This window comes from Oryctolagus cuniculus, chromosome 16, assembly GCF_964237555.1.
Source record: "Oryctolagus cuniculus chromosome 16, mOryCun1.1, whole genome shotgun sequence".
Classification (NCBI taxonomy): Eukaryota; Metazoa; Chordata; class Mammalia; order Lagomorpha; family Leporidae; genus Oryctolagus; species Oryctolagus cuniculus.
Genome location: NC_091447.1, coordinates 26,299,493 through 26,317,922, shown reverse-complemented (window position 1 = coordinate 26,317,922; position 18,430 = coordinate 26,299,493). Strand labels below are relative to the sequence as shown.

General features: G+C 45.4%; 1 protein-coding gene across 5 annotated transcripts in view; it reads left to right on the top strand.

Annotated features, from left to right (window-relative positions):
- The window catches only part of HERPUD2 (HERPUD family member 2), a 146,786-nt gene that overhangs the window by 86,152 nt on the left and 42,204 nt on the right, over nucleotides 1–18,430 (top strand). The window contains exons 1-2 of one of the 5 annotated variants that reach the window (XM_017344424.3): nucleotides 14,451–14,805; nucleotides 15,007–15,423. The exons of 1 other annotated variant lie outside the window; for it this stretch is intronic. In XM_017344424.3, coding sequence (XP_017199913.2) covers nucleotides 15,277–15,423 — 147 coding nt within the window. In that variant the 5' untranslated portion in view covers nucleotides 14,451–14,805; nucleotides 15,007–15,276. Of the gene's footprint in view, nucleotides 1–14,449; nucleotides 15,424–18,430 lie in introns of those variants that run through there. 3 more of the 5 variants (XM_017344425.3, XM_070059719.1, XM_008261634.4) reach the window with 3 other exon arrangements.

Below are 18,430 nucleotides of genomic sequence, written 5' to 3'. Positions count from 1 at the left end.
TAATATGATAGTACTTCAAGAAAGGTAGAATTAAAGGGTGTTCATTTTGGTGCAAAAATATTTGAAGTTCATGCATAGAGGAGTCTTCCAGAGGTTCATGGAAAAATGTATATTATGAAAAATCTATGTGTAGGTATCAAAACTTTTTTATACAAAATAGACATCTTTTAATTCCATTTTCCATGAACTTATGGAAGCACCTTTATAGGTTAAAATATGGAGTTTGGAAGAGAAGGAGTTAGAAAGAAAATGGCCTGAGACATGGCCAATCATAAAAAGAGAGAAGAGAGTATACTAGTGATAAGAATCCGGTCAGTGCTGACCTTCCTGTGGCTGTTTTTCTCTGTTTTTCTGCATAGATAACAAGCAAGTTTAGAGTTAACCAGAGACACTGCTTTTAGCTGCTTGAGATTCCTAGCAGATGCCTGAAGAGAGATATCCCTGCCCTCATTGCTTCTGAACTTTGTTCCTGTGACAGTTCTGTGGTCTTTTTATTAAATCTTCGCAACATGGCCCAGACTATCTCACTTTACTGTCTGTTTCCCACACAAGATAGACAGCATCAAATGTCTATATAAAAACTCTACAGACCATAGTTAGAAGTGGTGTTACTAGTAGAAATACCATAACATTCAAGGGCTTTTTATTTTATTTTTTTATCAGCAACTCTATTAGTAACTGAGTGACCTTGGATGAATTCTGTAAGGTCACTATAGCTCATTCCTTCTCTGTAAAATGAGTATTATCACTTAGTTAACAATTTGTTGTGAATATGCAAATGGAGGTTCAACAATGATATAAAAATTATTAAGGCATAATATCTAGCCCCAAAGAGCTCATGGTCCAGAGCAGAGGCAGACTTATCAAGAAGTAACTGTTGTATGGTAAATGCAAAGCATAGATAATCCATCCAATGGTAGGACAGGTTGAGTTTGAAAATGGTTTGAGAGATTCAAAGAGATCATCATATAACAACATTAAGCACCCTGCACATTTGCAATAGGCACTCCATTAAGGGTAAGTTGCTTTGTCTTTATTCTAGAAATATCTTAGTTACATATTCTGGCCACACAACTGAGTATTTTTGCATTAGGCAATATCAAAGTTGTGAAACATATATCCCTTCAGGGAGATAAAATCCTGCATTCTTTAAGAATACTCAAGAGGCTGCCTATTAGTCAGTGAAATGGAGAACTTTAAGTTTTCCAGTCAAGGCAAGTTTGCTTTTTCAGACTCAACCTAGTTTACAAACCCTAGGGAGTCATGAAGAGCCATACACAGGGAAAGAAACCAGAAAGGGAAAATAATGTGAACTCAACCAAGATTTTTCTCAAGAACTTTGACCTTTTCTCTTGACCAGTTATGTAATTATTTAAACACTGTCATGCATGTTTTTGGAAAATTTTTCAAGATAAGATAAAAAGTATAAAAATCTGTATTTTTGGAGTGCTAAATGCTTATAAGACGAATGAGTGAAATGGGTTGCTGGTGTTTAGTATTCAAAGAATTTGACCTAGATGTCATTCCCCCTTTCTTTATCCTTACCGGTCAAACTAATCAATCATTCTACCAATCTTGGATTTAGCCTCAAAATTTTAACACAATTAATTAGGAAGGCACTATCAACACAAAGAAATTGGGACAGATACAAAAGTGAAATGAGGAGGGATGATGGAGAATGTGATGAAAAATGGTGATTCTGTCCTGAAGAATGGCACAGGCTAGAAGCAGGCATTAGTAGAAGTGAGGTAGACATGTATGCCTGGAAGTATACAGTCCACCTTATTTCCTGTTGCACAGCTGGGTCTTTCCTGTACTCAAAGTCTCAGGTGGGCCCAGGAGAAGCAGTGGGTGGAGTTCTTTTTCTTTTTTAAAGATTTATTTTTTTTTTTATTTGAAAGGCACAGTTAGAGAGAGAGAGAGAGAGAAAGAGAGAAAGGTCTTTTATCTGGTTTACTCCCCAAATGGCTGCAATGGCTGGAGCTAAGCCAGTCTGAAGCCAGGAGCCAGGAGCAAGGAACTTTTTCTGGGTCTCCCATGTGGGTACAGAGGCCCAAGCACTTGGGCCATTTTCCACTGCTTTTCCAGGCCATTAGTAGGGAGCTGGATAGGAAGTGGAACAGCTGGGACTTGAACCAGTGCTGGCACTGCAGGGGAGGCTTAACTTACTATGGCACAGCACTGGTCCTGGGGCAAGCTACTTTCACTAACAGGGAGCACTTAGAGTGAGTTGGGAGTTTCAAGACAGTCAGTCCCATCTTGGTCCAAGCAGATGTCATTCCAATGCCCATGATTCCATTCTTTCCTAATCAATGCCCTACCATTCACATGAACAATCTGATGGGACTGTGAATTCAACTATTACTATAATTCAGCAACCCTTAAAATAAAATTATGGTTGATTTTCGGCAAATATCACCTCTATGTCTGCAAAAGCTAAAGGATTCTTTCGCCATTGTCATGGAAACATTTTGGTCTTACACTGTGACTTGAGCTGAGAGCTGAAAGAATAAGTTTGTCATTTTCTGTAAGTATTCAAGTGCACTCATGAGAATCTTTCCCATACTTCCCATACTTTGATGTTATAATCATCTTAATTGACATAAGGGTCCAGTCTGGTAACCACTTGTGCAATCATTTGCTTCAGTAGGCATATCATCACAACGGAGTGTAGATAATGGTTTCATTGTAACACCCTGTATGCCATGGACTTCTAGCATCTAATTTCTTACTGGGGAGGAGCATAGCCAAGGGGCATGACAGAACCAATTCTCAAGTTCCATCTTTGCATGCTCATTTCCTGGGACCACTCCTGATATCAATTCTATATTAGTCTGGGTCCATTTAAGAGACAAACCACAAAGTATTTAGAATCTAAAAAATTAAATATAGAGAATTATTTTTAACAGGGTATTAGAGTATTAAGGGGATGACCAGTAAGGAACAGAGCGAATTCTAAAGAATATGGGAATAACAGATAGAGGGATCAGCAGTGCCCTTTGGGGGACTGTCACTGAAGTCCAATGACTGTGGCTACTTAGATATCAGAGTTCTGGGGCCAGCATTGTGGTATAGTGGATTAAGCACCACCTGCAATGCCAGCATCTCAAATGGTCCCAGTTAGAGTCCCTCCTGTGCCACTTTTGATCCAGCTCCTTGCTGATGTGCCTGGGAAAGCAGAGGAGGAGGGCCCAAGTGCTTGGCTCTGTGCATCCATGTGGGAGGCTCAGAAGAAGCTCCTGGCTCCTGTTTTCAGCCTGGCCATGCCCCAGCAGTTGTGGCCATTTGGGGGAGTGAACCAGTAGATGGACGATCTCCCCCTCCCCCTCTTTCCCTCCCTCTCTCTAACTCTACCTTTCACATAAATAAAGTAAGTCTTTAAAAAAAGTAGATATCAGAGTTCCCTGAGGGTACAAAGCCACTTAACTAGTATGAGGGAAGGCTGTTTTTATGGAGGTTCTTATACCCTTGGTATTCCACTGTGAAGTTACTTGAGTGAATCCCAGAGCAAGCTGTTCATAGGAGTTGCCTGCAAAGTTGCCTAAGAGGATTCCTGGATAAGCTGATCATGAGAGCTGCCTCACACTGTAGGCTATTGGTGCAGCTGGGTGTTGTAGAGGCCACGTTGCTGTACCACTTTCCTTGCAAGAGCCTGCCTCAAGGAGCACACTGTATGATAGAGGCAGCTAGTCTCCGTGTCCTCCAGTGTCCCTCTAGCGCCCTCTTCTGACAAAGCTTAATTTCACACCAGCTTGAAAGGGACAGATATTTACAGGATGTAATTCTTACTATTGCAAAGTAGGCAATGAGGATGAATTTGGAGCCTTGAGGCAGTATCTTGATAATTGGATTAGTAGCCCATTTCCTTCTTTAAAAAAAGAATTAGTTTATTTTGGACACGGGGGAAAACACAAGTTCCCACCTGCTGGTTTACTCCCCAAATGTCCATGATGGCCAATAGCTAGGCATGCACTCTGTATTTCCCACATGAGTAGCAAGAATCCAATTACTTGAGCTATCTCTGTTGCCTCCTAGGGGGTCTGCATTGGCAGGAAGTTGGAGTCAGGAACTGAGGCGGTTATCTAATGTAGGCACTCCAATGTACATGTGGGTGTGCTTTAACTCTAGGCCAAATGCTCACCCCAACTCATTTCCCTTAACTGGGAAAGCCTCACGATGAGGATAGGATTTCCTTGGGCTCTTTAAGAAGCTGATGGAAGTCATGAACTCTCTCTGCAAATAATTGCCCACATGTACACATACATGTAGTCCTTACAGACAGTTCTGGGGTACGAACATCTAGGTGTCTATCTCTGAATCCAGGTTAAGAACTGGCATTGTGGCACAATGGGTAAAGGCACAACCTATGATGCTGGCATCCCATATGGGTGCTGGTTCGTGTCCTGGCTGTACCACTTCTGACCGTGCTCTCTGCTAATTCCTGGGAAAGTAGTAGAGGATGGTCCAAGTGTTTGGGCCCCTGCCACCAATATGGGAGACCAGGGTGAAACTCTTGGCTCTTGGTTTTGGCCTGACCTAGCTCTGGCCACTGCAGCCATCTGGGGAGTGAACCAGCAGATGGAAGATCTCTCTGACTTTCAAATAAATAAATAAATCTTAAAACAAAACACAACCCCGGGGGCTGACACTGTGGTGTAGTGGGCTAAGCCTCCACCTGCAGCGCTGGCATCCCATCTGGGCGCTGGTTTGTGTCCCAGCTGCTCCTCTTCCAATCCAGTTCTCTGCTATGGCCTAAGAAAGCAGTGGAAGAAGGCCTAAATGTTTAGGCCCCTGCACCCATGTGGGAAACCTGGAGGAAGCTCCTGGCTCCTGGCTCCAGATTGGTCCAGCTCTGGCCAATGCAGCCATTAGGGAAATGAACTGTAGATGGAAGATTTTCTGTCTGTCTCTCCTTCTCTCTGCCTGTAGCTCTACCTCTCAAATAAATAAATAATCTTAGGAAAAAAAAAGAAAAAGAACCCCAGGTTAGATCAATGACTCTATCAGATTTGTTTAAATTTAGTGGCATATTCTTGACTTTCTTTAAATATAGGGTAGCAAAAATAAAATCCCAGCTCTACTATATTTGCCTCTAAGCAGCATTTTACAATACATTTATTTATATTTGTAAATATTTATTCTTAGAAGTACATTTACAAAAATTTGAGACATACAATCAATAGTGTTGTAAGTGGAAGGAAATTGATAAAAGATCTTTGGGAAGAGAGTGATGAAACGCCAATGGACAGGCAAGCAATTGTGAAGCAACTGCAATACTGGTATTGTGAGTTGGACTTAGAATATTGCATATCGATAGAAAGGGGTATCTATTATTTTTTAAGTGCAGACTGTTCTGTTCCCTTGCGTCTATTTTTTTAATACTTGTTTTTATTTATTTGAAAGACAGGGTTGCAGAGAGAGGTAGAGACAGAGAGAGAGAGAGAGAGAGAGAGAGGAAGAGAGAGAGAGAGTCTTCCATCTGCTGGTTCACACCCAAATGGCCACAATGGCTGCAGCTGAGCCAATCCGAAGTCAGGAGCCAGGAGCTTGGGCCATCTTCTACTGCTTTCCCAGGCCATAGCAGAGAGCTGGATCGGAAGAGGGACAGCTGGGACTAGAACTGGTGTCCATATGGGATGCCAGTGTTTCAGGCCAGGGCATTTTTTTAAGGGAAAGGGTTTATTGGGGAAACCCGACAAACCAGAGGGAAGGGGTGAAGAAGGAAGAGAGTGTAAGAGAGAGAGGGATCAAGAGAAAGAGAGGGAGAGATCAAGAGACAGAGAGAGAGGGAGAGCAAGTGAGCGAGTGAGCCAAGTGTTCAGAAATAGGTCCTTTTAAAACTTTGCCAGAGGGCAAGCAGAAAAGTAGGAGTAGCGAATCCCATTAGGATGGATGTGGAGCTGACACCTGTGGCTGGGCCATGGGGTCACCTAGCTTCCAGCCATGGCGGCTGGAGCTAGAGCCTAGGATGGTGTCTGGGGTATAGACTGCACCATAGATAAGCCTGCATCATTTTACTAACATTCCCCCTTTTTGTTTTTCATAAAGAGTTGTATGGGATCACATTAGCCCCAAAAGTCCAGGACGGGCAGAGGAACGATGATCTGTCTTTAGAGCTACTTCCTGCTGACATGGGGTGATGAGGTACTCTCTGCTGTCATGGGGCGATTTCTCAAGCTGCTGTCTCCTGGGTGGGGAAGCAAGTATATCCCTTTTGCAGCATTTGGTTGACTGTCTTGTTGGTGAAGACCTTGGTTCATTCCATTATCAACTCATGTAAACACTTAAACAGACACTGTAGTATAAAAGACAGGGTGAGAATAGCAACCAATGACCCTAAGAGTGGCATTAACCAAGTAATTAGAAGATTTCATAGAGGAGAGGAAATGGACCCTTGTGAAGACTGTTTGATGGACGTGGTTTAAAGCTGATCCCAACCAAGACTGTGAGAAAGGGCCACTTGTCTCTTGTGGGTAGAGGGGTTTGTCTGTAGAGAAAAATTCTGAACACTCATACACATTAAGTTGGGGAGAGGACCATCAATACACATAGGTCCGGAGTAGAGCCATTGATGTATGAGTAGAGGCTATGATTATAAAGGAATGAGGCCCCAAGTGGGACATACAGGGTCTAGAACAAAGGACAGTCATTACTGGAGAACTTAAGAAAGCTACTGTCTAAACACGAATAATTTTTCCAATTGAGAGGCAAATAGAAACCGACAGAAAGGGCCTGATAATAATCAGGTGGGCTTTAAGGCGTTCCCAATTATGAGGCCCAGAATTATCTATCTCTTCACATGGGATGCATCATAAGGGAGGTGTGAACTTCCTTGAGGAAAGCACCCTGTTGCATTACCTCGCTGGCCTGGGAGGAGAGCTGTCCAGGCGAAGACAGGTGGCATCTCTAACAGGAAATTTCCAGTTCTTCCTGCAATGTTGTTGATTCTACTTGGCTGCCCCCTCAACAGCAGTGGTTACTTTGGAAGCTGAGCCGAGTGAAGGCAGGACAAGGCTTTAGCCCACTGCTCCACAGCACTGGCCCCGTACTTTTTTTTTTTTTTTTAAAGATTTATTTATTTATTTGAAAGGCAGAGAGAGAGAGAGAGAGAGATGTCTTCCATCCACTAGTTCACTCCCCACATGGCCGCAACGGCCAGAGCTGAGCCGATCTGAAGCCAGGAGCTTCTTTCGCGTCTCCCACGTGGGTGCAGGGTCCCAAGATTTGGGCAATCTTCTACTACTTTCCCAGGCCATAGCAGAGAGCTGGATCAGAAGTGAAGCAACAGGGACTTGAACTGGCTCGCATATGGGATGCGGACACTGCAGGCGGTGGCTTTACCTGCTACGCCACAGTGCTGGCCCCAATTTGTTGTAACCTGCTGTACTTTGGTAAGATAGAGTATGATAACTGGCCTCCAGTATGAGACCAGCAGTCCTCCCCTTATGGTATCAGTGCCCATATTTACTCTCCTCCCACATTGACTCAGGGTTGGTCTATGTGACCTACAGAGCACAATGTAGGTGAATTATTTGCTTTCCAATAAAAGGCATTGCATTCTGTCCTAGTCTCTTGGATCTCTGATTCAGGGAGAATCTGGATACCATGTTGTGAAGACTCAAAACAGTCCAGCAGAAAGTCCCACATGGGGAAGAACTGAGACTTCCCAGCAATAATCAACTTGCAAGCCTTTTGAGTTAGCCACTTGGAAGGCACAGGTCCTGCAGCCTCAATCAAGTCTTCAGAGATCTGGAAACTATTCCTAAGAATGGTTGAAGGATCTAGGGCTATCTGGTCTAGAAAAGTCATGGAGAATATTTCATAGCTGTCTATTTAAGGGCTGGTGTGTGGAATAAAGATAAGCATGTTTTGGATTTATCAAGAGGGGAAAAGTGGGCCTAATGACAAGTTATGAGAAAGCAGATTTCAATTCACTTCTAACAGCCATGGCTGCATAACAATAGATTATGCCACAGTGCAAACTATGGCACTCCCTTGTCCTGGATTGGTTTGAGGCTGGCTATTGCTTTTCAGAGGTGCAAATGATTCTGACAGTACTTGGAAGATTGACCTAAATGACCTACAGATTGTTCTTCATGAAAGGCTTTTCCTCCTGAATGTGTCTTGTTACTTATAATTATGCTTAAGAAAGTTCAGTGTAGTGGAAAGAGTGTGTATTATATTAGAATAAGAACTGTTTTTTTAACTTAATTTTTTTAGATAAAATACTTTTGATTTTACAAAGTCTTAATGGCCCTACTAAATTGAGTTCAACAAAGAAGAAGGACCATAGTCTAGCAGAAAAAGTTAAGGGTTGCAGAAAATGAATCTGAGACTGCCATAAGTGAGAATGATCAGACAATGTTGGACACAAATTTCAAAGCTGTAAGTTGACAGGTGCCAGTTACACACACTAAGATTGATTTGAACAAGATCTTTAGCTACAAGATTGTGGGGAGCAACTGGGAGCAACTGGGACTAGGCTGTTACTGGAATTAAGACTTATTCTATGCATCTGCTCTCCCACAATATGGCGCTGAGAAGGGAGTAACAACTTCTACGCAGCTGCCTCTCGCCAATTTGATTGACTGAGCAGCAGGAGCTGATCCTGCTCCTGATTGGAGGAGAGCAGCGTACTCGGCGTGTGGGTAGCAGAGTTGGGATTGGTGGAAGAGGACTATAAAGGAGGAGAGAGACAACATGCACCAGGAACATCTATCTGAAGGAACACCTGAGCAGCCCCCGAGAGAGCCGGCCGGCGGTGTGCCGCTCCCCCGCGGAAGTGGGGAATGTGGCAGGGGGAACCGCCCTTCCACGGAGGTGGAAGGGTCGGTAGCCAACCCGGGAAGAACCAGCAGCAAACCCGGGAAGGGCCGAGCAGACAAAAGAGCAATGCAGGGTCCTGTGTCGTTCCTCCACGAAGACAGGGAACGACATAATGGTGCCGTGACTGGGATAGGAAGCCTAGGCAGGGTTTAGTGTCGTTCCTCCATGAAGAGGGGGAGCGACACAAGATTGGCAAAGAGGTGCAGAACAGATAGATGCACATTGCATGACCAGATCATATTTAATGTCTTTAAGAAATTATCACAGAACTCTGGGACTTAATAGCTGCGTGACCTTGGGCAAGACACTTACTTTGCTGCACTCCAGTGTGCTCACTACTTCTTAGGGCTGTTGAGAATTCATTAGATGACACATCACTCTAAATAACCACTTGGCGTTTAATGCATGTGTGGTTTTTCTCCCATTTTCTCTAAGATGATTTATAATCAAACATCTGGGACCAATTAAGATTTTTAAAGTGTAGTGTTGAAATGAGCCAACATTTGTTGGTTTCCAGTGTAGGTTGTCTTTTTTTTTTTTTTTTTTTAAATACACTTGATTAGGACTTGATTGGATGCTTTGTGGCATGGCATCTTAGAAAACATAAGAAGGATGGTGAGGGTAGAAATGGAAGGAATTGGAAGCCAGATGGTCAAGATCATTTTTGAATCTGAAACTGCAAGATCATCAGTTGACTGAAATCTTGCTTCTAAGAAAGCAGTCAAAATCAAACAACAAACATCAATCTACACTACCCAGCATCACAAACATATTTTGGCTTCTGGGAAGGGGCTCCAAATTTCCGAGAAAAGTTCAGTCACAAGCACTTTATTCAAATTTGTAAAAGAAACTAGAAACTCAAGAATAAATACATGTTTTTGTAGTTATCCTTTCTCTTACCTCAAAGAATTAAACATTCCACAAATACTGGAAATAATTTTTTATTATTTACATATAATTTCCTCTGTTTTTGAAGATTTTATTTGAAAGGCAGAGTTAGAGGGAGAGGTGGCGACTCAGAGATCTTCTCACCACTGGTTCATTCCCTAAATGGCTGCAACAGCCTGGGCTGGGTCAGGCTGAAGCCAGACACATAACCTGGTGTCTCACATGGGTGTAGGGGCCCAAGCACTTGGGCCATCTTCTGTTGCTTTGCCAGGTGCATTAGCAAGGAGCTGGATCAGAAGTAGAGCATCAGGGAATCGAACCAGCATCCATACTGGATTTCAGGCATTGTAGGCAATGCCTTAACCCACTGTGTCATGATGCTGGCCCCACAAAAAATTTTCTTTAGATTTTTCTTTTACATTCTTTTTATAAATATAAAAAGAGTTACCCCAGGGACAGAAATTTTCCTGAATCATTAAACTGGTTTATATGTATTGAGCTGATATTTATAAAGTAAGCTTATTATTAACAATCACAAGCCTTTTATTATCTATACCACTGTACTCTCTTCAAAATTTGCATCAGGGCTGGTGTTGCAGAACAGTGGATATGGGTGCTGGTTTGCAACCCAGCCGCCCCACTTCAAATTCAGCTCCCTGCTAATGGCCTGAGAAAAGCAGTGGAAGATGGCCCAAGTATTTGGTCCCCTGCCACCGACATGGGAAACCTGGATGAAGCTCCTGGCTCCTTGCTTCAGCCTGGCCCAACCCTGGTCATTGAGGCTATCATCTGGGGAGTGAACCAGAGGATGGAAGATCTCTCCCTCTCTCTGCACCTCTTTAAATATTAAAAGAAAAGAAAAAGAATTCTCATCAGTGGCTGTTTTTAGTAACAAATGGTACATGTACAGTGATTTACATAGGAGAATGCTCAGTAACTGATATCTTGTAGCCCATAAATCCTAATTAGTCTTTCTCCCCTAAATTCCAAGTCAAACCCTGTCAATATACAGAGGACTATATACATGGGATGCTTACAAACTGCATTTATTATGATCAAGTTCAATAGCATCAAAAACATTTTTAGGTATCTACTTAATTCTAGTAAAGTTACAATTACTTTTGTTTGACACTATATCATATTTTTACCCATATATTTAAATTTATTGAATGTTCATTACAACTTTTAATGATTTTGTATGTTAGTGAACTTTTGATGGACTCTGCTTTAAATATTGACCCTACTTAATGTGTGAAATGCATAGTCTTCATGTTAATAATTATTTGCTTACATTTCATTAATAATATACATTTTATAGTGCCAACTGAGATGGCCACATCAACTCTGAAGGATTACTGGGAGTCTGAATCACAAATGCTATGGGGCAAGAGTGATAGGACTGGGTAGCTATTTGCAGAAACTGGTTCAAACAGGTACTTGACAAAAGCCAAGAAGTAATAAGGTAGAGGACCTAGGGCTTGTGTTGTGGCACCATGATGCCATCAAAGACTCAGTCTCTCTAAGCTTTTCTGCCTTGTCATCCTTGGCACATAGGCTTTTGTCCTCTTTGGCTGCTTCATGAGTGAACAATGGCTGTTGTACCTCCAGCATCGTATTTCTTCAAGCAGGAAGACAGGTATAGGGCAAAGATGAGCTCTGGTCTACAGAACTCATCCATTTAAAACTTTTTCTGGAAGGAAGACCCAGTAGCAACCTTCAAACACCACTTCATTGGTTAGAACTGTGCCAAATGGCTGCCCCTAGCTGCAAGGGCTTCTTATGGTTATAATTAATGTAGGTCCCATTAGAATTGTCAGGCAGATGCCGGCGCCGCGGCTCACTAGGCTAATCCTCTGCCTAGCGGCGCCGGCACATCGGGTTCTAGTCCCGGTTGGGGCGCCGGATTCTGTCCCGGTTGCCCCTCTTCCAGGCCAGCTCTCTGCTGTGGCCAGGGAGTGCAGTGGAGGATGGCCCAGGTGCTTGGGCCCTGCACCCCATGGGAGACCAGGAAAAGCACCTGGCTCCTGCCATCAGATCAGCGCGGTGCGCCGGCTGCAGCGCGCCGGCCACGGCGGCCATTGGAGGGTGAACCAACGGCAAAGGAAGACCTTTCTCTCTGTCTCTCTCTCTCACTGTCCACTCTGCCTGTTAAAAAAAAAAAAAAAAAAAAAGAATTGTCAGGCAGAGGGTTAGATATGAGTGATTGGTGGAATGCCTATTAGACCCTCCACCAGGGGTGGAACAAAGGACCCTGTGCTCTGTGTGGGGCCACACAAAACTGCCCACTTTGCAGTTTAAGTATCCTGATAAAATGCGAGCTCAACCAGACCAGTTTAGTTTATAGCCACATGTGCAGAGAACCCCAAGGTATACAACTCCCAGATGTCAATCAAAAATGCCAATCATGATCATCATGGCCACACTGCCAGCCAACATCCCTCATACTTGTGGGATAAAAGCCCCAAACCAGGAAGAAAGTGTGCCATGTTTCTTTGCAACTGGCCTGTTCCTCTTTTGGCATGTATTTTAATAAACTTTGTTTCATTATTCCTATTTTCATCTCTCCGGAAGGAATCAAGGCAGACAGACCACTGTTGGTGACAGGATTACTGGTAGACAAAGAGCAAAGGCTGCCACAGAAAACCTGCGTAACAGTGAACTGTGGTCATTTCACAACTAGAAATAAAAGGGACTTCACTTTTATTTCAAGCTAAGCAGCTGGGGGGCCCGGCGTTGTGGTGTAGTGGGTTAAGCAACCGCCTGCAGCACCAGCGTCCTATATGGGCACTGGTTTGAGACCTGGCTGCTCCACTTCCAATCCAGCTCTCTGCTATGGCCTGGGAAAGCAGCAGCAGATGGCCCAAGTGCCTGGGTGCCTGCACCCATGTGTGAGACCTGGATGAAGCTCTTGGCTTCAGCCTGGTCCAGTCCTGGCCTCTGTGGTCATCTGAAGAGTGAACCAGCAGACGGGATACCTCTCTCTCTCTGTAACTCTGCCTTTCAAATAAATAAAATCTTGGCCGGCACCGCGGCTCACCAGGCTAATCCTCCGCCTAGCGGCGCCGGCACACCGGGTTCTAGTCCCGGTTGGGGCGCCGGATTCTGTCCCGGTTGCCCCTCTTCCAGGCCAGCCCTCTGCTGTGGCCAGGGAGTGCAGTGGAGGATGGCCCAAGTGCTTGGGCCCTGCACCCCATGGGAGACCAGGAAAAGCACCTGGCTCCTGGCTCCTGCCATCAGATCAGCGCGGTGCGCCAGCCGCAGTGCGCCGGCCGCGGCGGCCATTGGAGTGTGAACCAACGGCAAAAGGAAGACCTTTCTGTCTCTCTCACTGTCCACTCTGCCTGTCAAAAAAAAAAATAAATAAATAAATAAAATCTTTAAAAAAAAGCAGTTGGGAGGGTACAGCTATGTTAGGTGTCCAGTATTAAACACAAAGTGGGGCCGGCGCCGCAGCTCACTAGGTTAATCCTCCACCTAGCGGCGCCGGCACACCGGGTTCTAGTCCCGGTCGGGGCACCGGATTCTTTCCTGGTTGCCCCTCTTCCAGGCCAGCTCTCCGCTGTGGCCCAGGAAGGCAGTGGAGGATGGCCCAAGTGCTTGGGCCCTGAACCCCATGGGAGACCAGGCGAAGCACCTGGCTCCTGCTATCGGATCAGCGCGATGCACCGGCCGCAGCGCGCCAGCCGTGGCGGCCATTGGAGGGTGAACCAACGGCAAAAGGAAGACCTTTCTCTCTGTCTCTCTCTCACTGTCCACTCTGCCTGTCAAAAAAGAAAAAAAAAAAAGAAAAAAAAAAGACAAGGTGGGTGGGAGGAGGGCATATGAGCTCCTGCTGCATTCTTTCTTGAAAGGAAGAATTTCCTTTGGCTACTAATCTAGTGGCCACCCTTAAGTCCTTATGAAGCTGAGAAGCAAAGAGACTGGCTCCTCAAAGTCCCTTGTATGATCTGCTTGTCCTGTAAGTGGACGCCTAGGGCTATGAAAAAAGCACATCTAAGAAACTTCAGCTTACTGTATTGACTCCCAAATCGCCTAAGAAAAATGGAGAGTTAGCTTTGACTGGACAATGGACTCAACCTTGCGGCCCGGTGTCTAAGCTATACAACGGAAAAATAATACTGCCATCGGTCTTCATTTCCCACCATACTGGACACACGGCAGGTGCTCAGGGAAGTGTCAACTTTCCTGAAGATTCCGAGGAAGAAGACGGAAACTGACACCCAAGAGGCTGACAAACGCCAAGACTGTACCACGTCTCCTATCCAGAGCTCATGTAGTCCTCGGCATGCAGCCAGCTGGGCAGGATCGAGACCAGTCAGAGAAGCAGCCGGAGTTGAGAGAGGTTAGCCAGGGTCCCAACATCAGCTTTGAGCTGAAAGCCCTGCATGCCTTCCATGGCCTCGCCCCCGCCAAGCTCCCGGCACCGTGCTTCCAGATTCTAGTCTACACTCAAAAACATTTTGCGCCCAAGTTTGATTCCGCGTCAAAAAGATCACGACCACTCGCAGGCACCTCTCTTGGGAAGGAGAAACACGTTCCCAGGTTTTCGGGGTTGGTCAGCACAGGATATACTGCCGCCAGCAGGTGCGTCGGCCTAGCTACCCGCCAGGCCGTGCAGGTTCCCCCAGTGTTCGACGAGGCTCGGGGTAACTCCGAGTTGAGCCCGGGACGGCCAAAGCTCGGCTGGCGGCGGCGCCCACGAGCCCGGGCGGACCGCGTGTGACGCACTTCCGCCTGCGCCTTCCTGCTTAAAGGGGACCGAGACCCTTCTCACAACAACAACAAAACCAGCTCCCCCGCTGCCGGCGCCGCTGCTTCGCTGCCCGCCCCGGTGTCACCTGTCGCCACCTTGGCTGCATTTGGTCCTGCCCTGCGCTGCGCAACACGGCCGGTGAGGTGGCCGCGCCCTTCGGCCAACTTCTCTGACTGCCGGCTGCGGCGCCTCGCGAGACCCGGGGCCGGTCCGTGGCCGCCTCCTGGGAGCAGCAGGAAGGGAGCGGCCGCCGCGGAAAAGCCCGGCTGGACTGTGCGGCCCGCGGCTGTGCCCGGGCGCGGAGGGCGGCGGTGGCGGGCCCCGCGGCCTTGTCTCAGGTACCCCTCCTTCGGCTGGCGGCCCTAAGCCTCTTACTCTCTTTCCCGGCCCGTGCGGCGGTGCGGTCGCGTAGCGGCCTTGTTGCGTTTCAGCTTGGGGGTCGCGGCGAGGGCGGGGCAGTGACCCCGGCCTCGTGCCCTCACCCCTCGGGCACACCCTTGTCATCGCTTTCTCTGTCTCCGCCCCGCCCCCCTCCGCAGTCCGGAGCCAGGCGGAGCCCGGACTTGGCCGGGAGAGCTGCACTGACGGCCCGGCACCCAGACCTCGCCGCCGCCGCCGCCGCGAGCGCCGCTGTCCATCCTGGGTACCGGCAATGGCCTTCGTATCGCCCGATGCACTTGTGACTGACTTGAACACGGAATATTAAGAACTCACTTCCGTCCCCATCCCAGCCGCGCCGGCGGTAACCACCTCGGCTCAGTTTGGGCTTACGGCAGCCCCACTTGTGTCTCTCCGTCCTTGGGGACACCATGGACCAAAGTGGGATGGAGATTCCTGTGACCCTCATCATTAAAGCACCGAATCAGAAATACAGTGACCAGACTATTAGCTGCTTCTTGAACTGGACCGTGGGGAAACTAAAAACGCATCTATCTAACGTGTACCCTAGCAAACCAGTAAGTGCACAGCTGGGCGCAGCTGCTCTGACCAGCAGCTTTCGTGCCGTTTTTTCCCCCTTCTCCCTGCGCAGCTCCTCAACTTACGAATAAGATGAGTCTCTTTTAATAGATTGCATTCTTGAATTCTGAGGTTGTGTGTGTCTCCTGACTGAAGCATTATTAGTGTCTACCTAATGAGGCTCGGTTAATTAGTAAAGAATGCAGAACTATCAAGAGACATGAGAATTCGCAGACATGGGACAGGGATCATTTTGGATGTAAAGTCGTTAACCAACCTGAGACTATGAATGTGAGGTACATTAAAAAAAATAAAGAAGGATTACAACCCTTTTTAGTGCCTTTATTGCTTATTAGGCTAAAATTTTATTTTACTAACACTTGGGCCAGAAATTTGCACATTGTTGAAGAGAAATATTTTCTTGAAAATAATGTGTGACCCCTATACAACTTATACTTTCAAGACTACTGTATTTGTTTCAAGGAGCAGAGTTTTGAGTGGTAGATTCATTTCTTCTGTCACCTCTCTTTTATTTCTTCCTCTATATAGGACACTGGGAAATTAATTTGGAAGAGAACAATCGTTCCACCCTCCATCCCTCACCCCCACAGCTTGGTGCACCTTTTTATTCTGTTCATAGGGCCAAATGTAAATCACTGGGATAGTGTTTTCCATCCTGTGTTACATTGGAATATTGCAAAAATAATAAAATACAGACAGCTGTACAGCTCCATCTGTGCTTAGAGTCACATTTGAAAGGACATGGTCGGTAATTAAGAAATCTTGGAGTAGTATAGAAAATAAGGGAAATTTCATGTAGAGTATATGAAAGTGAAGTCTTTATGGTTTTAATTGTATAAATGTACTGGATAAATACAGTTCAATTATTAAACTTTTTGTTTATATAATGAAGAGGCTTGGATTTTAGGTTGGGAAATGTTTGTTGTGTCAGGTAATTTTAAACATGGATCCCATGGAAGACAACTTTGCTTTCTCAGCTTAACACTATGTGTTTAAGTAAGGAAGAGACTTTATATTAAGATATGAGTTAGAACTATTTCAGTGCTGTAGTACTCTTTAGATTTTTATTAAACTTCTAGAATAACCACAGCAATAAGGTGGTTATTGGAAAAACAGTAGATTTAGAAAAACAGCTCCTACTTGGCATTAGCTGTGTTTGTCAGTACCTTGTGATACAGATATTTTAGTAGGGAGGAAGAGCCCTGAGGTATGTAAGTACTTGGAACAAACTAGTTGGAGCTCTGGTTTATTCAGACATTTTGTTTGAAATTTAAGATTTACAAAGGGAATAGCAATCTGTTGAAAATTTCCTGCTCAGCTCAGCAAAAATTTCCTATTGCAAATATGAATAGTTTTACATATTTTTGTAGTGGAAAATAGTTTTTCAGAATTGAAAGTCATGTACTTTTTTTTAAAAAAAGGTTTATTTATTTATTTGAAAGGCAAAGTTACAGAGAAGCAGAGGGAGGGAGGATGGGAGAGAGAGAGAGAGAGAGTCTTCCATCCTCTGGTTCACTCCCCAGATGGCCACAATGTCCGGAGCTGCACCAATCCAAAGCCAGGAGCCAGGAGCTTCTTCCAGGTCTCCTACGTGGGTGCAGGGGCCCAAGGACTTGGGCCATCTTCTGCTTTCCCAGGCCATAGCAGAGAGCTGGATTGGAAGTGGAGCAGCTGGAACTCGAACCGGCACCCATATGGGATGCCAGCACTGCAGGTGGTGGCTTTACCCACTATGCCACAGCTCCAGCCCCGAAAATCATATATTTCTATAGTACTGTATAATATAGACCAAATACCATTTATAAATGCATTCTTGGGCACATATCTAAATACATGCTCAAATGTCTGCTTAGGTGGGATCTTTATATTCTGTAATCTGCAATGTGATGGACCACTAGTTATCAGTTCCAAAAGTTTTTTTTTTTTTCCCCAAAAAGTATCTGAGAGGGCAGTGTGACACTCACTTGCCTTATCTCCTCCCACCTCCCAGCCTGCTTCGGCAGGGGCTCTTCCCCTGCAGCGCTAATCACTACTGGAGGACTGTCAGTGCTCCCGTGTGTTGGTGTGCTGCTTGTGGAGATCAGCTGTAAAACTACTCCCTCCCAACGTGCCTGTCTCTTGTAAGATACACTAGAGACACTTTTGGGGCTGTAACAAGTAATATGCACCCTATTAATGACCTAACTTTGTGACACACCTAACTTTGTTTCTCCTCCAGCAAGTCTTCTCCAAGTGATTGTAATGTGTAAAGTTCCTTTCTAGGTTATTCAGTAGGTAGAGCCTAGGGCAAGGGACCCAGGTGTGTATTGCATAGACTCTCAGTGAAGATTCTGCATACCTAGATTTGACAAGTTTACATGCTGACTTATTTATACGTGAGAATTTAAATATTGCAGTTGAGCAGATCACCTGTTTCATGGTACCACAAAACCATAAGTAGTCCTCAGCGTAGGAACTGCCATCCTAAAAGTTACGTGGTGAGGTGCTTATTTAGAATTCTGAGCATTTTGTTATTAAGCAATATTGTAAAGGAAGTTTAGGTACTTAGGACCACCACAGTGATTACTTAACATTGATTGGGTGTTTGTTTCAAGGATTATTTGGTGTTAAGTGGATCATTTCCTTGCCCCTCTCTTTTCCTGGTGGAGGTGTGTGGACTGGGAAGCTCCAGTGCTTCATAAGAGAATGAAACTTCCCCTGAGAAATTGAAAAGTTGATGGCTGTGGCTGACATCACTGGGACTGGGAACAGATGGGTCAGCCGGACGTGGAGGGCCTTGTTCCTGTGGTCAGTTATTTCTAGGAAAGTCAATTGGAGCTGTTAGAGCGGAATGAATGGAGATTTGAAATCCTTTTAGGGTCCCTTACAAGGAAGGTTCCCGTGGCTGTATACTATTAATGGAACTTTGGCTACATTCTGCAGAAGCTTAAAATCTTGAGGTACTGGGCTGGTGCCACGGCTCACTAGGCTAATCCTCCGCCTTGC